General features: G+C 39.6%; 1 protein-coding gene across 6 annotated transcripts in view; it reads right to left on the bottom strand.

The window, feature by feature from the left end:
* The window catches only part of Hdac8 (histone deacetylase 8), a 205237-nt gene that overhangs the window by 106385 nt on the left and 72586 nt on the right, over window positions 1-26266 (bottom strand). For 5 of the 6 annotated variants that reach the window (XR_012444551.1, XM_074063630.1, XM_074063631.1 and 2 more), the window contains exons 8-9: window positions 7450-7622; window positions 4816-4910 (exon numbers count right to left, since the gene is read on the bottom strand). Coding sequence is in view for 5 of the 6 variants with exons in the window: in XM_074063630.1 (XP_073919731.1) it covers window positions 4816-4910; window positions 7450-7622 (268 nt within the window). In the remaining variant the exon portion in view is untranslated. Of the gene's footprint in view, window positions 1-4815; window positions 4911-7449; window positions 7623-19669; window positions 23547-26266 lie in introns of those variants that run through there. The other variant, XM_074063635.1, reaches the window with a different exon arrangement.

Genomic DNA, 26266 nt, shown 5'->3' with positions numbered 1-26266 from the left:
AACCTGAATGGCCACATAACCATTAAAGAAATCAAATTTGTACATAAAACCTTCCAACAAAGAAAACTCCAGGCTCAAATGTTTTCACTACTGAATTTTATCAAATATTTTAGGAAGCCATAGTATAAATTCTACATAATCTCTTTCAGAAATCAGGAGGTGATACTTCTCAAGTAATTTTATAAGATAACATTGCCCTGATATCAAAACCAGACAAAGACATTTTAAGAAAATAACAGGCCGACATCCCTCATCAACATAGACAATAACACTTGGCCACATTTCAGCAAACAGAATTCAGCAATCTATAAGAAATATAATTCACCATGATGGAGTAAGGTTTATCCCATGAGTGCAAAGGTATTTTAATATGAAAAATCATTGCAATTTACTGTACTAACAGAATAACGGATACTGTGTGATCATTTTGATAGAAGAAGAAATGCATTTAACAAAATTCAACACTCATTTGTGAGAAAATCCCTCAGCAAATTGTAATAGAAGGGAACTTCCTTTACCTAAATTAAGGACATTTTTGAAAAAACCTACAGCTAACATCACACTTCATAGTGAAAGATTAAGTGCTTTCTCCCTTTGATTGGGAACAAGACAGAGAATTCAGCATTGCACTGCTCGTTCCAACTGTTGGTGGTCACAACCAATGCCATAAGGTAAGAAAAAGAAATAAAAGCCATGAAAATTTTACAGGAAGAATTAAAACTCTCTTTCTTCACAGATGACATGCTTTTGAACATGGGACATGCTAAGTAATCTACAAAAAGGCAATTAGAGCTGATATTTGAGTTTAGCAAGTTTACATTACCCAAAATCAATATAAAAATCAGTTATATTTCTATATTCTGGCAACAAACAATTGGCAATTGTTTAAGAAATGCCACACATAATAAAATCAAAATAATGAAATACTTAGGATAAATTTAACACAATTTGTACAAGACCTGTTGCTGCAGTTTAAATTAAATTAGAAATTTAAGAAGACCTAAGTAAATGGAAAGGTATAGTAAATTCATGGTTTTGAAAGAGTAAATATTGTTAAGATGTTATTCCTCACAAATAAATCCATATAGGTCCAGTGATTGGACTGCAAGACTTTTACTTTCTATATAAATTGACTTAATCTATTTTAATGGCTATATATATTTTCTAATATGAATGAGATACGGTTTACCTAATCAGTCCATCAAAAGCATTCTGGTTAAGTAGAGTATTTTTTTTCTTTTTTTGCAGTACTGGGGTTTGAAATTAGAGCATACACCTTGAGCCACTCCATCAGTCCTTTTTTTGTAATGGGTTTTTCGAGATAGGGTCTTGCAAACTATTTGCCCAGGCTGGCTTCAAACCCCAATCCTCCTGATCTCTGCCTTCTGAGTAGCTAGGATTACAGGTGTGAGCCACCAGTGCCTGGGAGTAAAGTAATTTTGTTGGTAAACCTGATGACGCTGAACATTTGGATTAGAGCTGCTCAACCTGTATCTAAAACTGCCTTACTCTATCCTAGATCATAGCATCCACACAGTATACTAGGCAACAGAACATTCTTACACTTAGTAGCCTTTCTATGGGTTCATGTCATATTTGGCTTTCCCTATGGTAGAGATACCTGGGCCCATCATACACACAGGCTCCACTCCTCTCAAGGTTTCCCAGCTGGGCTCACAACTCTTCGTCTAGCTGGGACTGCCTGTTTACTCCATGCTTGCCCAATCTGCCTGTGTGTATACAGTGTATATGAAACATACATTAATTTGGTGTTTAGACTCAAGTTCTAGCCTCAAGATATCTCATTATGTATATGCAATTATTCCAAAATCTGGAAAAAAATCCCAAATCTGCAACACTTCTGGTCCCAAGCATTCTGGAGAAGGGACATATAACCTCTAAAGACTGTAAATGTCATAGGAGTTATAGGAGTACACTTGAGCCTCTCAACAGCTCTGCTTTTCCAAATCTCCCCTCTTTGTAATCTGTCGTTTACCTTTTACCAAGTAAGCTTTCTAAAACCCAAAGTTCATCTGTTTTGTAGAAAAAAAGTGTAATCTCACTACTTCAGCATACAGATGCTTCATAATCTGGCCACAATTTCCTTTCAAATCTTAATCCTTCCCACTGTCTTACATGCTCTATGTTCTACACACAGCTTTCCAACTTCCATTCCCTCTGCATAGAAATAGAATGCCTTTCCCCCTTTGTCACCTACCAAACTCCCAACCTGTCTCTGAGATTCAGTTCAAAGTGGTTGAAACAGTTTCCCATGCTCCTTATCTGTTCTGGATTTGAGTACACCACCTTGTCACCTCTATTAGATGGTAAGATTTTTGAGGACACTGGGTCTTTGTATCTCTGAATCCAGATCTGAATAATGCCTGGCAAGTAGTAGGGGCCCAATGAATATGCATTAAAGAAATGAAGGAATAACTGAATATGAAGGAAGAGCTCAAAGGGGCTTGGTACATTTAGGTAAGGGTTGTTTTTTTTTTTTTTTTGAAAGGCACAGGGCTTGCAGGTGGACCTAGGAAGACAGTGGAGAAATGGAGAGAGGGCATCTGGAAGAGGAAGATTATTATTATCCCAGGAGAGAGAAGAACAAAAGCCTAAGACTGAGAACAGAGACAGCAAGGAGTTCAGCCAGGCTGTAGCTGACTGCTGTAGTATCTTGACCCCGTGACAACACTTAGGAGATTTTTCAAACACATTTTCAGCTCCTGGAGGGCAAGGTATTTTGCGTACTCCTTTGTATTCCCTTCATATTTGATGCAAATCTCCACAGTCACAGTTTTATAAGTATCTGCCACTGGCATAGCTCCCCACTCGTACACCAGTCTCCTCCCAGCTGTGTGAGGTAGGGGACTAGGTCCTACTGTTCTTTGCATCTTCCAAGATTCCTAGCATAGCATAGTTCCTGGAACACAATGGCACTGCATGGCAAATGTTTTTCAACCTACCATTTATTGATCTGATTGCAAAGGACCACAAGGATATTTGTGTGCAACTGTGTATTGTGACACAAAACTTATATCTGCCTTCATAATGTGTAGTCTATTTTTGGCAATTTTCATTAAAATGTTATCTTATTGTACCTGGAAGACTGTCATTTCAATTTTCTTCTTTGTTCGTTCTTGGATGACTCACATCTCTTATACCAGAAGGATATGACAGAAGGGAGTCACAAAGGGTTTGGACAAATTTATGAATGACAGTCATAAATGTCTGGGTATAAGAAGTGAGGAGCATGCAAAGGGGAAGGAAGACCTTGCATTTCCAAAGTGTCTATTAGGTGCCAAGAACTGTGTCTCAGGCACTTGACACGCGTTACATCTCATTTAATCCTGCAGCACTATTTTGTGTGAAGACAGAACATGTCTAAGTCCAAGCCCATATCTGTTCAGGCACGTAGCTTCTCCAGATCCCAGGAGTAATACTCATGTTTATTAAAGCTTTATCAATCTTTTAATACAGATGAGTCTTTAGATTTGCTTTTGCTTCCTAGGAACAGAACACTTACTCTCAATTCAGACTTCTACATCTTAAAACTTCTTTCTGGCATAACTTGATCAGTTTTCAAAGTCCTAGTGCTTTACGTTACAATGCAATCTGAGCTATTCCCACAGCAATAATGGCAATTACATTTGTTCACAGCACTTACCTTTATATTTCATTAAGCTTCCAAATACTGAACAAAGGTAAGTCAAGTCAAGAAAAGAGGCTTCTATTAACCCTGACACAAGCAAATTGTCTCAAATTGTAGTGTGCCTTCTATTTGTATTCTAGACATTTTGAATGGTTTTTCTGAGATACACATCATACCTTACCTATGGTTAGAATAAAATAGGAACCAAATTAGTTTAAGTTGTTCCTAATTTTTAAAAAATAATAGTAACTTTAAAAAGTTTAATGCTTCCAAGTGTATAGCTAATGCATCTGGCAGGGATCATAACATTACAGCCAAAGCACCATTCCTCATCCTTGGGAAATAGCTTGTGAAGGTGGGGCTTCGGATACTGATTTGTTATTTTAAGCCACACTGCCTAAGGTCTGTAGCCACATCTGATCTGTGATAATATGCTTCCTGCCAGAGGCGGGGGTGGGTGGGAATAGAAGGGGTACACCTTTGGATTAGTGATTATCGGCGCACTTGCAGGTCCTAGATAGCCTTCCATTACCTTGTTTTGGGAAAACGAGAACAGACATCTTTGCTTTGTAAAGCCCATCTCATATGACGAAAGAAAATGGCAAGGGTTCAAATGACACATTTCACATTTTGGATGGTCCTGCCTTAATCTCTGTGGGCCACTAATGGTTGGACAAACACCAGGCCTGACTTCGTTAGTGATTATGTTTCTTGACTTTTACATTAGGCAAAGACAATCGAGAGACCAAGGCTACCACCAAAGAACCTGTGCTGTGTACCAGTATGGGACTTCTCAAAAACAGAGGAAAACCTGGCTTACACATTTGAAAGCTAGTCTCTTCCTTTTTGAGGCTAGGGGATGAAAATATGCACATATTCCAAAGAGTTCTTTGTGTGAACAGGTGACCCCTTCCCACAGTCTCTGTAATTAATTGAGAAATTAAAGTTGGTTGGCCTTTGAGAGTTTTTGTAAAAAAAAAAAAAAAAGGCAGAAGGTCTTGGATATTTTGGAACAAGAGTCCACTATTCTGCCAAGACAGTGTGTTATTGTTATTGAAGTGTCTCTCAACAAAACGGTATTGAGTGGTGAGGACGTGATTTTGATTAGGTGGAATGACTCAGCTCTTCCCCTTAAAGAAGAGAGGACTTGTCAGAGCCTTACTTACCTCATGATCTGGGATCTCAGAGGATAGTGTTTTCCCTAGGATGACCCCGGTCAAGTATGTCCAGCAACGAGCAGTGTTGGCAAGGTTATAGCCTCCTGTCTCCATCAAGAATTGTGAGGTTAGGAAAGAATAGTCACAAAACAGCAGGAGAGGGAAGGGGGCAAGGAAGGAGAGAAAAGTGTTTTAATAAAGTGGCCACAAAGACAACTCCAACTTGCAGAATTTTACTTAAATATCCCTTAATAATATTTATAAACAAGCTCACGGGCAGACCTTGGGTGACCAATCAGATCATGCACGGTGTGGAATTGGGAATTCCAAGGACAACACAAATTAAACAGGCTCTCATTTTCCCAACAAATATGCACCCAAAGAATCTAAGCTGCTCCATTCCATCAAGAGACATCAGGAGGGCAAGAAACCTGGACTCAGATCTCCAGAGGTACTCTATCCAATGCCAACGTTCCTGTGATAAATTCTGCAACAATTCTATAAAGTGACTGTTGGATGTGATTTGTATCTTAAAGCTATTGGCAGATCTAACCCTAAAAGCATCCAGGAAGAGAAAAGGAAGTGCTGACAGAAAGACTTCCTTCTTTGAGTATCAGCATTCTTTTTCACCACAAAACACAGGCCTGGTGGCAGAGATCAAAGAGAGTGAGATGAGGAAGGGACTGTTGATTGATGCGCTGACCCATCTCGTCAGGTCCTGTCACAGTCACCCAGCAGCCATATTATACTGGCTAATATCAGCATATTTTTGTGCTGAATAGATGTGCTCTGCCATGCAAACACTAGACCACTGGCCTTTAGCTAAATTCCAAGAGTGTAAGGGTAAAATGGAATGATTTCCTAACTCCAGCGCAGCCTAAAGGAATTAGATTCTGGTCTATTTTAGGTAGGGTGACCATAGAGATTATCATCCAAAATGATATATTTTTAAGAGCAAAAGAGGATGCTATTAATTGTTATACTGGGAAAAAATGCATAAACTGGGACATATGTTTACTCTTTTCTTAAGCATTTCTACTATTTGAAAGGCCAGGGACACTGGGGCTTCTGGAGCGTGTCTTTTGGGTCCCAGTGGGGTCCACTAAAATGTGGGGGTGTGGCCATCCCTACTACTTGTCTATGTGTTATAAGAGCTGCAAATTCCATGTAAATAGTACAGATTTTACTTTAAACACTTCTACATGGAAAAATCTGAACTTAAAAGACAGATTTATTTGGCATGGTTACTTCATTTCCAAAAATAGTCACTATAGGTTTGGCTTAACGAGTAAGCTATCTCTGGTATACATATAATATGACTGATTTGCAAAAATTCTAACTTATGCACAGGCATTTTCAGGAATACATGCATTGCACAAGAAGAGTTATGCTCACATATTCAAAAGCCAAAGCTTTGGGCTGACAAAGCAAAAACGATTTAGAGAATGCTAACAGGCTCTTTAAGTGAAGGCTGTAGCCTTAGACAAAAGTTAAATTCTTACAGATATCTGTTATAGAAAGGTGCCCCCCCCATAGCTAGACCTCTATCATAATCACCATCCTTAGTGCCATCAAGGGAAGTAATATGTAATGCATGCTTATCAATTTGATCTTTTTTCTGGGGTTGAAGTTAATATATTTCTTGCCAGCTTTTCATAAGAGGTTGTCTCCTGTAAGCACTTTTAATTTTGATCCCTCTTGGGTTTGAGGCTGCCAAAGGACCAGGTTGGTGTATTTGTGTTAAATGCTCATTCATTTATATAAGGAAGTCCCAGGATTTCCCCTGATTTGGATTTTATAACAGATTGACAAATCAACAAACTATTAGCTTGTCTGTCATATATGCATTTTAAGCTCAATCCGCTTGACCATGTTTTAATACACCAATCTATTCACCCAATGAAATAAACATTGTGCACAATACGGAGAAAGAAGGTCCTAAGCAAGGCATCTTCACAGGTGGCTGAAGTTATACAAGGTTCCTTTCTCAACTGAATAGGCTAAGTACTTTAAATAGCAGTACATGCAGGAGGCAAGAATGTCCAAGAGACTTTTTGGATCTCTCAAGTTTACTTCATTATAACAAAGCCATGCTCTCTGGGGAGACAGTCATTCTTGAATTTAGCTTAGACATTTAATTAGTTCACATATTTACTAGTCAAGTTAGAATTTTACTAGTCGAGTTAGAATTTTAGTGGTATGTTTCCAAAAGATGATTATAGAACTGAGAATCAAAGACTACACTGAGAGAAGACAGATCAAAGTCTATTGGTGCTAATACTCACTATTCTTTACAATCTCAGGTAACATTTTTTTCCAGTGCTAAGGATTGAACACAGGGTTTTATGCATGCTAGGCTACACTCCCACCCCGAGGTAACTTTTAACCAAAGGACCTTTTCTTTAGGAATTGAAACAGAGTGCAGAGTGCCAAGGAGTCAATGCACATGTCAAGTTGAGGAGGAATGTGTCAGAGTTCTTCCTTATGCTGAACTGTGGGTCTGGCAGATTTCATTGACTCAGGCTTCTGGGCCATAAGCAGGTTGGTATAATACAATCCAAGAAGACCAATTTTTTCCTCAGGGTCAACAAACAAAATATTGAAGGTCAACAAATTCTCCTGGTGACCTTCCTTTGTACTCACCTCCTCCTAAAACAAGTGTTGCCAACTGCCACTGAAGGATGTACTTGAGACACTTGCCAAGCCCCACAGGAGTCATATTGAAGGAGCACATGGGATCCCCAGCTATTGTATCCGCACCCAGCTGCAACACCACTGCTTTGGGATTAAAGGCTTGATACACCTCCTTTAGTACACTGTAGAAAAGAGAAAGGACATAAAATACCAGAAAAAGATAGAGCAGTTTGATTTTGGGATTAGTGGTGATAGTGGGGCAAGTTGGAGATATAGTTGAATCAGTAAATAGTTAAGGAGAAACAAATACAATTATCAATCATGTAAACTGTCTGCCTAAAAAGAGCGAAGCAGGCTGTATGTGAGTTATATCTTCATAAACCTGACTTACAAAAAAGTCCTCCTTACCTCCACCCCCACCATTGATTAAATTTACCCTTCTGTTTTGGAACTCAGACTTCCTTGAACTAACTATTCATGTTAACTTAACTTCAACAGCCATGGGACATAGTATATACATTTATTCCATTTTAAAATCTGGAGAAATAAAACATACATACTGAATAGTTATGAAGGATTCTTTGTGATAATTTAAGATGACAATCACACTTAGAGTTTATCACCTAATTATCAGTAGCAGTTGGGAGGGGCAGGGAGTATAAGCTTTGAAAGCCTAGATAGTATCAGTTTACTTTTATTATGCAAAGGACTTGAGGATTATGAAATACAGTCCTCCCTGATGCATATGTAAGCCAGGGTATTATAAGAAAGGGAACTGTAACAACTGATCTAAAATTATAAATCTGAAAGCACCCAAAAAAGAACAAGTTGCATGGGTAATACTGAGCATAATTTTGGGTAGAATCAATCAATGCTATCAGAACTAGCTAACTGCTTTTTGCAATAATGAGAAGCCTTACATATGAAAAGGAAGATGTCAATGTGACAGGTGACCTTAGTCAGGCTTCCAATATCATCATTAATTGAACACTGACGATGTCCAGAATACATTCCTAGGAGTTATAAGGTCCTTGCTCTCAAGGGGCTTACAATCTACTTTCCAGACAAAACATATCCCAGTCCTCAAGGGCCTGAGTAACTCTTACAGAGACATATAAACAAGTGCAAATTAACAGACTTCAGAGTTGAGAAAATACAGAGTCAAAAAGTGATCAAAAATGTTGAGGTTAATGACCCTCTCATAATCAACATGTCAAATTACACCAGGGCAGAAAAACCAGAAAAATCCCAGATCCTTCTGAACTGGCAAAAGGAATTCAGGGATATAAAATGCTGCCCTCCTCAATTCATAAGGAACTAGGGTATGTGGAAACCATAGGCACAGAGGCATTCTTTGACTCAAAAGACTGTTTTGATTTCGCATCTACACAGACAAATACTGAGTGATTGTAGAGATTATAAGAATATTATAAAAATTATGACATATGATCCTTAATATAAGGATTCTTGGGCCTATTCTCTCATGGGCTTATCTCCTGGGTGCAGAGGGAAGATAAGCCACCTGAATAGTTTAGATGACATTTATTGAGCATGTACACAAACAGAGCACCCTATTAGTTGCAGCTGGGAGATACAGAGGAAGGCGTGATGTCTGTTCTAAAAAGGCTCCTAGCAGAGGGGGAGGAGGGAGAGGCAAGTAAGACTACGGTTCTTTCCATTCATTCTTTCCCTCATTTAGCACACATTTACTGAGTGTCCACTGTGTGCCTAGCGTGGAACTGTACCAGATGCTATGGGAATCGAGAGGAATCTGGTACAGCCATATTATCACATAGCCCAGAATAAAGGGGAAGACACAGACTCCAGCAATAAATAGTGAAAATGCAACAATAAAGGAAGCATTGGAGAAGGCACAGAGGAGAGAGTAGCCACCTTTTCTAGAGGATGTTAGAAAAGGCTCTACAGAGGTAACTCCTGACTTCAGTCCTAAAAGATGAGAAGTACTACAATGAGCCAACTCTCAAGATGGCTAAAAGGAAAACCAGTGCTAGCAACAATTTCTGGTGAGGATGTGGAGAAACTAGATCACACATATCTTCTTGGTGGGAATGTAAAGTGGTGTAGCCATTCTGGAAAATAATTTAGCAGTTCCTGTCAAAGCTAAACATAGCCTTGCCATATGAGCTAGGAATTGCACTCTTGGGCAAAGTATTCCAGAGAAAGGAAGACGTATTTTCATGGAGGAACTTGCACATGAATGTGTGTAACAGCTTTACTTATAATAGCCCCAAACTGGAAAAATCCAAATGTACTTCATCAGGTAAACAGTTAAGCAAACTGGTACATCCATACCAGAGAAATGCTGCTTATCAATACTAAGAAACAAATTATTGGTCCATGCAAAAAAAATTAGATGGATCTCAAGGAAATTATGCTGGGTAAATAAGGCCAATCTCGAAAGAGTGTTTACTGAATGACTCCATTCATGTAACACTATAAAATAGTAACTACAGAGGTAGAAGATGGATTAGTGGTTGCCAGGAGTTAGGGATGCATGTGACTATAAAGACAGAGCCTTGTGGTAATGGTACAGTTCTGTATCTTGATTGTGGTTGTGGTTATGCAAGGCTATATATGTGATGAAATTATATAGACATACACACACAAGTGGGTATGCATAACAGGTGAAATCCGAATCAGGTGAATAGACTATACCAAAATCAGTGTCTTGACTTTGATATTGTATATATTGCACAAGATGTCCAGCATTGGGGAAAATGGGGGAAGAATGCATGGGAATTCCCTGTACATTTTTTTTTGCAACCTCCTGTGAATCTGTGATTATTTTGCAATAAAAAGTGGTTTTATTTTGGCGGTACTGGGGTTTGAAGTCAGAGCTTTGCATTCGCTAGGCAGGCACTCTACCACTTGAACCACACCTCCAGTCCTTTATGCTTTGGTTATTTTTGAGACAAAGTTTTATGTTTATGCTCCAGCCATCATGAATCATGATCCTCCTATTTATGCTTCCTGCCTAGCCGGAATGACTGACAGGCATGTGTGACCACACACAGCTTTTATTGGTTGAAATGGGGTTTCTGCTAACTCTTTGCCCAAGCTGGCCTCGAACCTTGATCATCTGAATCTCTGCCTCCCAAGTAGCCAGGATTACAGGTATGAGCCACTGTACCAAGCATAAAAGTTTTTAAAAAAGCATAGGAGAGTGGTTGGGGGTGTAGCTCAACGGTAGGGTGCTTGCTTAGCATACACTAGGCTTTGGATTCAACTCCCACCAAGAAATGAAAAAAATAAAGCATAGGAGAAGTTTATAGGCATATGAGTTGAAGGTAGGGGAGCCAGAGGCAGGGATGGCTGCAGGGGTTACTGGTAGGGGTCGAGGTTCAGGGAAGGAAGTACGTTGTAACAGGGAGTGGAGGGCCGAAGCTAGAGAAGTAAATGCAGGTGGGTAGGCTAATGAGTTTGCAATTATACCTAGGGGGTATGGAATGCCTCCAACACTGGGTGTGGGTGCACGCAAGTATGTTGTGTGTGTTGGGGGCACAATTAGATTTCCATCTTAAAGATACTTGAGCTCTGATGTAGGACACACTGAAAGTTCATTGGGACTTTTACAATCATCCAGGCCAGTGACCGCAAGGATGGAGAAGTAGTTCCATGATAGAATTAATAGAGTAATATGGAGTGACACATAAGAAAATACCTTTAACATCCATGACTGTTGGGTAATTAGGAAAGGAAAGCATAAAGGAATGGAGGTGTTTGTGGAGTAGTTGTTTCAATTATAGCTAGGTAGGGAAAATGAGTCCTCAGAGACTTTCCAAGTAGACTCTGGATGGGTAGAGAAAAGGATAACTGGAAGCTTTGAAAAAGGGAGGGCATTTTCATGCATCGTGTAAACTTCAGCTTACAGAGGCCTGGAGGGTGGATACTGATAAATTCAAGATTGGTGTTTTCATTTGATTTGACAATAAATGGGAGCCCCTGGGGAAGTATGAGATAAGCACTGATGTTACTGAAAATTATACTTAGGAGTTGTGATTGTTGCTGGTGCACATAAGGCCAGAGTGACAAAGTCAGGAGGCAGGAGGGCTAGCAGAGTGTACTGAAGCACTCTGGGCATGAGGACAACAGAAAGGGAAGCACCGTAAATTTTTAAAAATTGAGAGGGCTGGGTGACAGGGTAGGGGAGGAGGATGAAAGAAGAAAACATACTGTGTCCACTCCTCCAGAACTCCCAGGAGAGGGAGATGAACAACTCTGGTAAGTGTAATTATATTCATCCATTCATCCATCCAACAAATGTTAGCAGAGTGTCTATTATGTACCAGGCACATGGTTGGGCAATGGGCTTACTGTATTGAACAAAAGAGACCTGCTCTTTCTCTGGGGACTGTCACAATTCTCTGATATCCCAGTTTTCACATCTTTTTAACAATCTACCTGCACTAGCTATTCCTAAGGCTGTCCACACCGTGGGACCTGATAAGGAAACACTTGAAATTGCTTTATTTAAAGACCCTGAACTCTGAACTGCTTTTTCTGCTTATATATTTTTTTGTCTTTCCATGTCTCTTATTGCATTATATGTCCTTTATTCTCATTATAACTTCTATTCCCTGCTCTTTTTCCTGTTTTCAAAGTCTATCAGCCTTTTACTTCACTTCTTTTAGAGAATATGGTTAGTCATTTCAAAAACTGACTAGCATCCTTAATTCCATCATAGGTTTATCATTTTTGTCTTGCCAATCATTAGGTCTTGCCAAAATTTTTCTGCTCTGTTCTGCTGGAGAAAGCTGAAAATCAAACCAATTGTTTCCACTACAATTTATGCTTACTACTCCAAAAAAAACAAATTCCATAAACACTTATAGATTAATATGGGTCATTATCCCCCTGTAGCTTGATGATCCTTCGCCTCATCTCCAATTGATAAAAAAAAATCACATTTCTTATAGTATTTGTTCCAGTTTTTTTGTTGTTGTACTGGACTTTGAACTCAGAGCCTTGTACATGCTAGGCAAGTGCTCTACCACTTGAGTCATGCCCTTAGCCCTTCTGTTTTTATGGTTTTTTGGTGGTACTGAGGTTTGATTCACACTTGCTAGGCATGCACTCCATTACTTGGAACCATACCTCCAGCCCTTTAGCCATCACTGGGATGGCGGTTACATGTCACCATGCCCTGCTTTTTCTGTTGAGAAAGGGTCTCATGAACTTTTTGTGGGACTGGCCTGGAACCTTCATCCTCCAGACCTCAGCTTCTTGCATAACTGGGATGACAGGTGCTCACCATCCTGCCCAGGTATTGGTTTGAGATGGAGGGGTCTTGTGAACTTTTTGCCCAGGCTGACCTGGAACCCTGATCCTCCCAACCTCCACCTTCTGGATAGGTGTGATTACAAACATGAGCTATTGGTGTCATTTTTTTTTCTTTGAGATAAATTCTAGCTAATTTTGGCTAGGTTGACCTCAAATTCTTAGTCCTCTTGCCTCCACCTTCAGGTGGAGGATTGCCTGTCTCAACAAAACAAAACAAAACTAAACCCCAAAAAGTAGAATATGAGAGGATGTTCTTGATATAAAAAATCAAACACAAAAGCCTATCAAATAAAAGTGAGAAATCTGACTCTTCCCCATCTCTACTCCCTCTCCAGAGGTAACTGCTGATTAATAGTTTGAGGTGTGTCTTTGGGGATCAGATGTTTTCTGCCTTCTACTTGAGGGAACTGGTTGAAGTTATGTGTAATAAGTACCTTCCTCTACCTCTTTTCTCTATTGGGAAATGTCCCCCCTCATACTCCTCTGTGAGGCTAATTTCTCTTTCTGGCTCCAGGTCTTCTTTCCTCTTGCTTTAAGGTCATGTGGGGGGAGTTCATGCTCTTTTCTTACATTTTCAGTAGTCTCTGCCTCCCTAGGGATTCACTTTCTTTAGGTTAAATTGCCCATCTTCCCAGCTCCTTCTCAGCACTGCCAAAGTTACTGGGTCCTGGCCACCCATCATACACTTATACACTGCTCTCTTGAAACTGCTCTTTTCAAGGGAGAGAGACGGCTGGGTCACTCTATCCAAAAGCCTTTTTCTCTGTTACCTTTTTCAACTTCTTGGAAGCAACTGATGGCTAATCCCACTCAAAAAGCTGCAGTTGGCCATCAGTGGGTACTGCTCCAGTAAAATAAATAAATAGATAGATAAATAAACATATATATATATATACATTTAAAACAGCTGATGTTCACATAGCATACAATTCCCTCATTTAAAGGATACAATTCAATAGCATTTAGTATAAAGTTGTGCAACCATCATCACACTGCAGTTTAGGACATTTTCATTGCTCCCAAAGGAAACCCTGTGCCCATTAGCAGTCACTACCCATTCTCACCACTCTCCAACCCCGCCCCCCAGCCCCTGGCAACTTCTGTCTCTATGGATTGTCTAATTTTGACCTTTCATGTAAGTAGGATCATATATATATACATACATATATATATATATATGCACACACACACTTACATATAAGTAGAATCTTTTGTGTCTGGCTTCTTTCACTTAGCATAATGTTTTCAAGGTTCATCCGTATTATGGCATGTCAGTACTTCATTCCTTTTTATAGCCAAATAATATTCCCTTGTATGTATATACCACATTTTGTTTATCTGTTCATCAGTTAATGGACATTGAATTATTTCTAGTTTTGGCTAGTAAGAATGCTGTTGCTATGTACATTCATGCACAAATTTTAGTGTGGCTACATTTTCAGTTCTCTTGGGTTTATATACCTAGGAGCAGAATTGCTGAGTCATATGGTAACTCTATGTTTAACCTCTTGAGGAAATGCCAGGCTGTTTCCCATGGTGGCTATGCCATTTTACATTCCTACCAGCAACAATTGAGAGTTTAAATTTTTCCATATTCACACTGACACTTATTTTCTGTTTTGTTTTGAATCAGCTAAAGCCATTCTAGTGGATATGATATGGTATCTCATTGTGCCAGCCCTGGGGACTTCCGGCCTCCTGCCTAAGGCAAGTGTTCTAAGCACTGAGCAACATCCCCAGCCCTCGTGGTGCTCTTGATTTGCATTTCCTCCGTAAGTAATGAAGTCAGGTATTTTCTCATGTGCTCCTTAGCATATCTTCCTTAAAGCAATGTTTATGTCAGTCCTCTGCCCACTTTCAGATGGGTTGTCTTTTTAATATTGAGTTGTAAAAGTTCTTAATATATTCTAGATACAAGCCCCTTATCAGATCTGTTATTTTCAAATATTCATTCCCATTTTGTGGGCTATCATTGGATTTTCTTGATAGTGTCCTTTGAAGCACAAAGGTGTTTAAGTTTGGTAAAGTCCATTTTATCTATTTTTTCTTTTGTTGCTTTGTGGTTTTGGTGTCACATCTAAGAGACCTTGCCTAACCCAAAGTCATGACAATGTGTACCTACATTTTATCCTGAGTTTTATAGTTTGGGGGCCTGTATTTAGATATTTAATCTAAGTTAACTTTTGTATGTAGTGTAAGAAGGGTAAGAGTTTAACTTCATCCTTTTGCAGGTTGTTGAAAAGACTGCTCCACTAAATGATGTTGGCCCTACTGTATAAAACCACTTGACTGTAAGTGTGGGGATTTATTTCTGGTCTCTGAACTCTATCCCATTGATCTGTATGTCTGTCTTATACCAGCACCATCCTGTCTTGATTACTGTAGCTTTGTAGTAAGTTTGGAAGTTAGCAAGTGTGTGTTTTCCAACTTCGTCCTCCCTTTTCAAGATTGGTTGGACTATTCTGGGTTGAATTTCTGTATAAATTTTAGGATCAGCTTGTCAGTTTGTGCAGAGAAGTCGGCTGTGATTTACAGCTTCATTTGGACCATGCGGAACCTATCATCTTACCTTTTCTATTCTCTGTCTCTGTTAATGATTGCCATCCTCTTGGTCATTCATGTCCAAAACTGTGAAGCCTGCTTAGGATTCTTCCTTTTCTCTGCTTGTCTCCCACTCCCATTGCAGACTCAACCCAGCCCTGTGTCCTCCATAGTGGATGACACCAACCACTTCCTAATTGGTTGCCTTGCCTCAAAGCTTCTTCCCTCTCTAACCCATCACACTCACTACCACTAGATTAATTTTCCTTATGGATAGTTTTGATCAAGTTACTTCCTTACTCAAAACCCTTCCATGTCCCTCCATTGTCTTTAGATACCACTTAAAATTCCTAGGCTATGATCCAAAGTTCTTCATGATCTTCTCTGGCCTACCATTTAAATATTAGTTTCTTTCTTTTTTAAAAAAATTAGGATATATTTGTTGTACAGGAGGAATTCATTGTGACAATTCCAAGAAGGCTTATATTGGTTACATCACCCCCATCGTCTCTCCCCCTCAACTCCCTCCCCATCCCACTTAAAGCAATTGCAAGAGGTTTCTTTGTTCTAGTTCATATAGGTATATGAAGTCCATCAACCATATTCCCTCACCTTAATCTCCTCCATTCACCCTCCTCCTCCTCCAGGTACCCCCCCACTGTACCTATTTTGCAGTCTTTCATTATTAATATTTAAGTCAATGTTCAATGGAGTTTCTCAATGTGTCCCTGCTGTGAGTGTACTTTACTTTGGTCAGTTCAACCTCTTCCATTGCTCTCCCTTACCCTTTTACCTCCCACCCCCCATTTTTCAACAACTTTCCATACACATCCTTATATCCTCTACCTTCACAGATGTTGTTTTATGATACTGTTAGTGCTCCAGCATTCTCTTTTCCTTTCCCTCCTTCCCCAGGTTCCATGGAGTAGGTCCACTGTTACAAACGTGTTCTACGTATGAGTTTATATGTGATCATGTTTGTTTTTGTATATGTTTATCTTTTGGATCTATCTTCCATGTATGCGAGAAAACATGCAGCTTTTGTCTTTCTGAGCCTGGCTTATTAAATATTACTTTCTGATAACATAACCCATAATATTCCATAGGCAAACTGAACTCTCTGTTTGCCTTACCTTACCGTTTTTTTTTACAAGTAGTCCTTTTGTCATATGCTTCCTTGTAGAGTCACTTTTCTACATAACTATACCATAGCCATTTTTAAAGACCAGCTCAAATTCCATCTCCTCCATGAATGAAAGTGATAATAATAATAGCTGATAAAGTTTATTGAGCACTTTATTCAATAGAGTACTGTTTCATGTACTTTGTATGTATTAGCACACCTAACCCTCATAATTTATAAACTAGGTGTGTTTAATAATCTTATTTTACTGCAGCACAGAGAGGTTAAGACATCTACACAGGATCACACAGTTATTAAGTGGCAGGGCTACAGCCTGGTACCAGAGTGCATGCTTTAAATCATGACAATCTACCTGCTTCCATGAGTTCCTGACCTGTGTGTCAGGTGCTGTGCCAGCCACTTTGCCCACATTATGTCACATAACAGCAGCAGCAACCACAGTGTCATCATTTTTTGAGTGTTAATCTTCTCAAAGAAGCTCTGATCTTATTATTCCTTCATTCTAAAATCTTCACTGGCACCTTAATGTTTAGAGAATATGGTATGAATTTTCATAGCTGAGAATTCCAGCTTCTCCGTGATGTGGTTCCCACCCACTTTCCCAATCTTTACAACTCCCTCCCCACTCCCCACCCCACGTCCTTTGCAGTCCAGCCAACCCAAACCACTGCTATTCTTTGCACACAGTGCAGCCTATTCTGACTTGATTTAACTCTACACTCTTCTCTACAATTTCTGTATATTCAGACTTGACCCAGATTTTATAAATACACATACACATTTACACACTTCATAAAGATATAGTAATTAGGTACCCTTCAGAACTCTGATCAAATGTTACCTCCTTAATTAAGCCTTTTTCTGAAGTATTTATTCCCTTTGAATGTCCACAGCATGTGAAATCCTATAGTACTTGTAACTTTTTGTGTTTTATTTTATTCAAATATGTGTGAATATGAAAATCAATCACTATCTAACATTTAAAAATTTCCCCTAACTTCCTTGAGGGTAGAATCAGTACTTTATACATAGTAGGCATTCAATAAATAGTCATTAAATGAATAAATGAATGAAATTGCTCTTGGGAAAGTTTCCCTAACCACTGTAACAGTACCGCTTGCTACACTGCAAATCATTAATTTTAGGTTTTGTGAAAGTATAAAATCTCTTCCCCAGAAAGGAGGGGCAGGACATGCATCTCATTACACTACATTAGTAACTTCCCTATAAACACATAAGACCTTTGCTTGAAATGCAGTTTCCTTGATGAGAAACCTGATCCCTCAGTCTTCAGCAGTCTGGTTTCAGGGGAGGCTATGCAAATGAGGAGCAGCTTCTGCAGGCCTTGATTTGGGGGAGGGCATTGGAGCCTGAGAAGAAAAGCCAGGCGTGTTGACATGCAGGATGATTTTAGGTAGAAGAAAAGCTCCAAACAAAATTGTACAGGCATTCTCTTTTCTTGCAGTCCATCAGGGTGAACCCTTCTGCTGTGTGCCCTTGACAGCATTCACTGGTGCCATTTTCCCTTCAACACCAGAGGATGGATGTGCTGGCTGGTTTGTTAAATAATTACTATCTTAAAAGGCTCATCTCAGGGCAATTGATGCCAGGGTGATGATGTTATTGTGGTGGGGCATGATAACCCTAAATTGTCCCTCTAGCCTGGCCTCTGACGGGGACCTACTACTAGCAGGTCCCCTCTCCTGATTTTCTAGCTTATATCCCAACCTTAGCTAGACTTGCATCAACCCTGCTTCCCAACAAGCACTCTCAGCACCCTCTAGAAACTTTCTCACTACAGATGAAAGAAAGGAGAAATTCAAAGTTGCAAAACCAAGAAGGGTAGGCTGCAGAGAGAAGAAAGAAATATTTGTTACTAATGCTTTGAGTTCCTAAAGTCAGCCTGAGAAAAGTTATTGCCAGCAGCAAAAACCCTTCCTAGGAAATAAATTTTAAACTTACTGTATTTGATGGGATTCAGAGGAGGATTGTGCTAAGGACCCAAAGTATCACTAATCAGTCCCAAATGGGAGCTGGTCAACTTTTCATAGGTATGTTTTCTAAGTTCCCTCAATCCTATCTCAACTCAGGTACTGCTGACTCATTCTGCAACCACTCAATTTGCCAGGGGACACAACATATGGTGAATGCCTCAGTGTTTCCTGAATATCTATTACGAATGGTTCTGGAGGCAGGGAATTGGAGGGGGCTCCCTGCAGTGAGGATGATGTGTCATTTCACTGGGGGCCATGGGTGCCTCTTGAACATATCCAGAAGACATTTAATTTCCTCTAAGTTTCTTTTTCTGCTTTTAGCATCAGACAAGCTGTATTGCTTCCATGAACATTTAAAATAAAATACCCAAACCTATATATGTATGTGTATATATGTATACCCTTAAACTCCCAAACCTACCAACCAATCAACCAACAAACCAACCTCACATTCTTTTTGCTGTTTTAATTTTCACGATGCAGTTTCTTAACACTTTCGAGGGGTATCTTTTCTCTTATTGCTGAGTCCGTCATATAGAAACATAGATTCTAATTGGCACCTCTTCCTAACATGCCTTGTAGTAATTCTACTCATCAATTATATGTCACCTTGGCAACAGAAAGGGCTGCACACTATTTTTAGAAGATTATTATTTATCTCTCACTATAGCTCTTGGAAGTAAGCCCTTCTCATTCACACAAGGGAAAGTGAGTCATCCAGAATTAAAGGACCTCACCAGTGGCCTAGAGTGAATCGTCAGAGCTAGAATTAGAACACTATTTTTAATGCTAGCATCACTAAATCCCAATATTCTTTGGCTCTTTTCATTCTGAAAGGCCAGAGGCCCCAGCAAGCAAGGTGTATATTATCTGGGTAGGGGGTGGTGTGGGAGGAGAGGCAGGCTGGTCTGGAGAGCTAAGCTAACAAACAAAACAAAATGGAAGGAGACAGACAGGATATATGAATCCTAAGGCTAGCTGTGTTAATAGCCCCTTTATGTGATCTGGGATAGGTCATTTTAGTGCTCTGGAACCACCAGGACCACTCATAGCACAGATTACATTTGACTTTATGTCACATTGTTTGAGCATATGTGTTTCATCCATCCACCTTTGTAATTTCCACAGGGCCCAGTTCAGAGAGAACACTGGCCACGTCTAGTGTTTGCACGGCAACTTGGACAAGTCACTTCCCTTCTCTGACTCTCAGTTTCCTTTTGTATAAAACAGGAATAAAATTCATTCCTCATAGGGTCATTGTGAGGATTAAATGCTCTAACATTTGTGAATGTCTTCTCCAAGCACCAGGCACATAGCAAGCACTCCATAACACTGAATGAATAAATGAATGGCTGTAAGTCAGGCCCTTGGAGTGCTATGTTAATTCTTTCAGCTCACTAGGATACTGTTGAGTTCAGCACAGCACACCATAGCAGTGACTTCCTGAATAGTACTCTAATGGTCCCCAAAGGCAGAGAGAAATTTCATAGTGTCACTGCCCGGTTATACCTGTTCTGGGAATACAGTAATTCATTTTCCAGTGCTGCCAATCTATTACCTTTCACCAAACACAAAATTCACTGTAAGAAGGGGCAGAAACACAAGTGCCTTTCTGTTACATAGAGCTTGGAAGAATATATTATTAAAATCGAAACCGACTTCTCTGATTTCTTAGGCAAAAAATCAGATTGGAAGCCAAACAGCTATTTGGCCTTTGCAGACCCTGGATAGTGATGCCCTTGGGGGAAAGGGGAGAGCTGGAGTCATTCCAAGCTGTAGTTACAACATGTGTGTGTATATTTACTGCTTGTGCTTATGCTCTCTTCACTTGCTTTTTACTCTCTAAGGCTTGAAGAATTCACAATTTACCTAGAGCACAGTTTAATACATATGGAGAGAAATATAGGCTTGTATCTCTGTTTCTCATTTCCTAATCATATTTTCTCCCCTCCCTGTATAACTGAGACCTCTTCTTTTTCAATGCAATTGCTTTGCTTTTGGAACTTGGGTGGACAATAATGATTTGCTAGCAATAAACATGCCCCTAGCCCTTCCTTCACCCTTCTTTACCTGGGAGGGCCTCCCTAAGATTCAAAGCCGAAATCCTGCCATATAGTTAGCACCTGGTGCAGCTCGTCACAATATCCTCTCCCAGGTGATTGGAAATCTGTGCAATGCCGTCACACAATGAGGTGTGCAAGAAAGAGTTTGGGGATTGATTTTCACCATTAACTTGATATCGCATGCTTTTTGTGAGACTTAAAAAGAAATGCATTTTTATTACTTTTAAGTACTGCACATAGAGTAACTCCAACTCATCATATTTTAGCAGTTATTTTTCTGGGACAGGATGTATTTTAAACATGTCTATGTTAGAGTGTCTGGTGGATCATTTAGGATCAGTGTCCTGTTGCTTGATGAAATCCAGATCACTTCAATGAAATCCAGATGGGGAAACTGGGTCTCTGGCAATGGCTGCCAGATCTTCTCCATATGAAATCTCTCTAGTCTGTATGCAAATTCAAAACTCCATATCCTGGAAATCCCAAACCAATCAAGTGACGCTCGGCTTCTTAGTTACTGGACTAAACACAGGGAAGCGATTCATTCTTCCCTGAGGAAATAAGCATTTCTTACATACATCTATCTTGGCACAAAAAGGGCTGGCTAAGCAAATTAATAGTGTAAACAGGATTGCACTGGGGAATGTTTGTCCTACTTAGGAGAATAAACTTTTTATGCACTTTGTGCACATCCACTTACATACAAATAATTGATATGCTAATTACAAATGATTCTTAAAGCCCCTTTCCTGAGGTGTTGTACTATGCCGTTAGTCTATTTTGAATTACTAGTGAGTCCAATGCTTGAAAGTAATAAAAATTCATTTAAAAATATTCCATGGCCAAACTGGCTTTCCTCTAATTAGGCTGAGTTAGTGAGGCGTGCCTATATTTAAATAGGATAGATAGTTTTTGACCTCACCCCTCATACATTTAAGATACCCCTTCCCTTACCCCATTCCCCATCCCTCCCCTTATCCTCAGGATTCTCCTGTAAGCAGCTGGCACACACAAACCCCTTCATCTCTAGCTCACTACTTAACTGCACTTGCATCATCTATAGGCAAATACTGCTTTTCATTCCTGTCTCGTTTGTTAACTTGTTAGCTAGTTATTTGATAGGGTTTTTGTGCAGAATTATTTTCTTTAGTTGTTCTTAAATACCAGTGGATATGGCTCATTCCTGATCGCATAATGGGTAACAGTGCACATAGACAAAAGTCCAGCCAAACTTAGCATCAGGCTTTTTCATCAGGTGCTGGATTCCGGCTTTAACTAAACCTCTGTCTGGTCCATGTCAACAGAGCACAGCGAGGCAGCTCATCAGTCCTGGCAGCTGCTAGGTGTATGGCAGCGTGAGGCATAGTCTGTTAAAAGCCATAACATATTATAGCACAGCCTAAACAGTAGTTTTTCTGGGCTGGACTGAAGGGACAGGAGCAGTAACAAAAGACTACGGGAGGAGGAGGATTGGGGTGGGAGTAAGAGGTGCATGGTGCAGAAAAAACAGCTGAGATGAGCAGTATGAATTTTGGTGTTATACTGAGCACAGACATAGGCATGTTTGGGATTCTTTTCGGGGCAGTCCTACGTTAAAGGGTGTGATTATCAAGCTGTCCATGCAGGACAAGGTCTTCCTGCCTCTGGAGAGTTGCAGAGCATGTTCTAGCATTGGAACCTATTAAACTGCTGCCAAAGGATCGGGCCACGTTCACCAGGGGTAGGGATCAGTCAGCACTAAGAAGAGAGAGGGGAGAATTCACGTCAGAGTAACAGAATGAACCCACAGAATCTCAGAACATTGGCCTTCTTGACTTAAACGAAAAAATATCTACCAGGAAGACTTTGGTTTTTGGCTTGGCAGGAGTGTAGTGGGGTGGGCTGGACTGTCATAGTGCCAGGGTTACTTTGGTCAGTTCAGGAACTGGTAATGAAAGACACCAGATGAGAGGGGAAGGAGGAGAAAATAGGCATTGTCCCTCTAACCACCTGGATTTTAAACCCTAAGGATTAGGTGAGGGAAAATACCCTACACTCACTGCAACCCTACACAAGTCCTAAGGACAGGCAGGGTAAGCTCACTGACTGAGAGCTCAGGACAGTTCAGATAATGAAGCACAGCCTCGCTCTCACCAAATTCTCCTACCTTCTGAGGCTCTCAATGCCTTTCGAATTTAGTATTTTAAAAGACACATCAAACTAGGAAGAATAAATGAATGGCCCACCTTGGCCTCATTTCCACCTGTGGCTAACATTAATGGCGAATTTCATTAGTATCTGAGTCATCTATTTTCCAGAAACAATAGGCAATTTTACATCTGAGGCAGGATAGAAGTTTATCAACTGGAACAAAAACATGTCATATAAGTACCTTACTGACAGAGGGCTAAATTCCAGATGCAAGGTTTACAAAATGAACTGGTAGCTTCAGTTACCTTTATCCCCCAGCCAAAGTGAGTTAGTGGTTATGGAGGAGATATAGCTGTGACCCAGCTGAAGGAGGTAGGATAACTGTGGAAAGAGTTTCTGCCAGTTCTGATTGTAATGAAAATGGGGATGAAGATGGAAGTAAGGCTACGTAATTTTTTGTTCTCAAATGCAGATTTCTAGAGCTCATCCCTTCTCATCAAATGAAAGAGAATTTTCAAGAACTGCATTGCTTAATTTGATGAATATATGTGTGCATGCACTGCTTTTGTCACATTATGAAGCCCAAAGGAGTAAACTATAATTGTTGGGTTCTCTTTCACTGAGGATATACCTGCTTCTAAAATTGAATGATAAGGAGAGTCTGGAGTCCCAAGTGAAAGATAATTTCTAGATGACTTTTCATTATAATAAAAGAAAAGCCTATCATCATTAAAATATCTCTTCTTTAAATATTAACATTAAAAGTCAATAGTGAAAGATAACATTTCCCTTAAATGTCCTTTAGTGATGTCCCTTGGTTCTCATTTTATTCAACTGGTCATTAGTTGAACAGTTTACAGCATGGTTGAAGAAGCTCTACCTTACACGCACATTCGGTCTTCTGACAGGATCAAGAGATGGTATAAAACTTGCCTATATTTGGAAAAATGCATAGAGTTAAAATCTTTAGCAGTACGAGTCTTAAAAAGCCACATGAGAAGGGTGTAATTCTCCCAGAAGATCTATATAATATGATATGTGACACTATTCACGTTCCTAAGTAGGAAGTCTGGATTTTCTCCATTGAAAATGAAGGGAAAAGAGGATTTACAGAATCTCCAGGTTTCCAAACTTTAATTAGGAATTCAAAACCTAAGGAGTAAATTCTGTCAATATTTGTTCTTGTTTTTTGTCCGTAAAATTACAAATTAAATCTTGACGATTAAGAGATTTTTTGGCAAAAATCTAAGTTGCATTTTCACAATCACACGCGATAGATTGGTATGCTATAGATTATGTGGTTCTTTTGCATAAAGCTAAACGGTTTCTTTTATAAAGGGGTTTTCTACAATCCAGAGATAAAACTTGCCAAGAAACCTTAGGTATGGTACTTTTTCCTTATTTGTAACAATTAAATTTCATACTTCCATGTGATACTTTGAGGACAATATAGCCAATTGTTCCAAAGCTGACAGACATAGGTCCAAACTCTGGCTTCACCACTTACTAGTCCATCCTTTCTCTACTTTTCTTACTTGTAGAATGAGAATAATTACACCTACTATTTAGCGTGTAGATTGTTATAAAGATCAAACAATGCAATGTAAAATTTCAGTGCAAGGCCTGGCCTGGGTACGCGCTCTCTAGATGCTAAGCTCCATGGTGCAAGGACCTTATCTGTCTTATTTACCACCACCAGTGCCTAATGCAGTATATGTCATAGAGTAGATGATACATTTTTGCAGAATGAATGAATGAATAAATAAATAAGTTTCTTTAAAGATACACACATACCCTGAATAGGAATGCATGTCAAATGTTAAGTCCAGCACCAGGCACACAGTAAACTATGTGGCCTAGGAGCCCCTCTCCTCCCCCTCCTCCTTTTTCTTGTTAATTAATGTTTTCAAAACCATATAAAGTGACTTGAGCTGCTCATTTCCTCTGTAGGAAGATCAGAGTGGTTTTAGAGAGAATTTTGGCCCCAGACCCACAGGAACTGATCCTATGCTTAAAATACCACTGACTTGTATTTCAGAGGTGATATCACAAATCTGAATTTCTTCATTCAGACTCTACGTGTGTCATGCCAATTCACAGTGGGCAAGTAGTTGGGTCATCCCATAGAATAAGGGTTCAGAGTGGTGCCCTAATATTTATCAAAATCTCTCAAACCACCAGCAGGAAAGTGCTTGTTATTCACCTTTTCTCTTATAATCCTTGACTATAAATACTCCCAAAGTCATCTACACAGCATATTAGGTAATTGAAACATTATTAAGACAATCTTGCATTTTGTTCATATACAGTAAGACAGTAAACAGGTTAAACATAGGCGGAGCAGTATGTCTTTCTTTATCTATCTAACTGTTCATTCATTCATTCATTCATTTAGCAGTGGTGGGGTAGAACCCAGGGCCTTGCACATGCTAGGCAAGTGCTCTACCACTGTATCACTATTTTCTGTTTTAGGATAAAGCTTGGGAATTGGTAAACCTCCCTTTGGCTGAATAGCCTCCTTCCCCCACCAAACTTTGTATGTGTATGTGTACGTGTCTATGGGGATTCTGGGTTGGGGGTAAGGTGAGGTTGTCAGGCTTTTACTTAAATCAATATTACAATATACCTCTACCATCTCTTTAGTGGCCCTAAGCTTCCATTTGAAGGAGGGGGTGTGCTTACAAGAATAATGTTGGTATTCCTTTATGCTAGGTAAAACAGGTATCTACTTGTAATACCAAGTCTACTTAATCATTCCTATGGAAATTAAGGGAAGCTTGTGGTAACCATTGATGCTTGGCCTTAGTATTGAATGACCTAGGGAGATCTAATTGTGAAATTGTCATTTATATAAACTGGAACTCAAGGCTTTTGGTGGTATTAGAAAATGTTCATGTAAAGCTTCCACATCCAGTCTATTATAAAAAGAATCTGTAAACTGATTAAAAAAAAAAAACCAAAACTCAGGGGTTTCGTTCCATGTTAAGATGAAACCATTAAATTCTTTCCCAACTCGCTAGCAAAGAAAGGCTACAGCAAAGGAAAAAGCCATCTTGTTTAAAAAGGAAGCAAGAAAAGAAGGAAGGGAGGGGGAATGGAAGAAGGAGGGAAGAAAAAAAAGAAGAAAAGAACTAGAAAGAGGAAAGAAAGAAAGGAAGGAAAAATAGTTTAAGTAAATCCCACAGGGAAAGGCAGCTCAGAAACAAACTGGAAATTAGGAGACAAACAAAAATATGAGCACCACATAAGTGAACCAGCTGACAACTCACTAGTGAGTGATCACTAAGTAGGAGTGAGCAAGAGAACCAATGGGATCATACAACAAAAAAGACGAAAAGAAGTTAGCAGATATTTGGATGACTTTTATGAATGAATAAGGCATTCCTATGTCTAATGTATCTTTTGAGGTCAGCACATGGGTCAGAGGTAATACTGGCAAATGTGCACGAGTCTCTAGTTCCAAGCCTCACTAGAAATAGTCAAAGGATAATTACTGGGACCAAGAGACATAGTTACCAGGACTGGCAAAACTGGTTAGTTGGCAAGGATTATTTTGTCTTATTTGTATCACTTTCATCCTAGTACTCCACATCACCACCCAGTGCCTGTTCTTCTGTATGCCAGGGAGCCCATACTCTAGCCCTTTCCAAAAT

Source organism: Castor canadensis, chromosome X, assembly GCF_047511655.1.
Source record: "Castor canadensis chromosome X, mCasCan1.hap1v2, whole genome shotgun sequence".
NCBI classification, from domain to species: Eukaryota; Metazoa; Chordata; class Mammalia; order Rodentia; family Castoridae; genus Castor; species Castor canadensis.
This window is presented reverse-complemented; position numbering and strand designations above follow the sequence as displayed.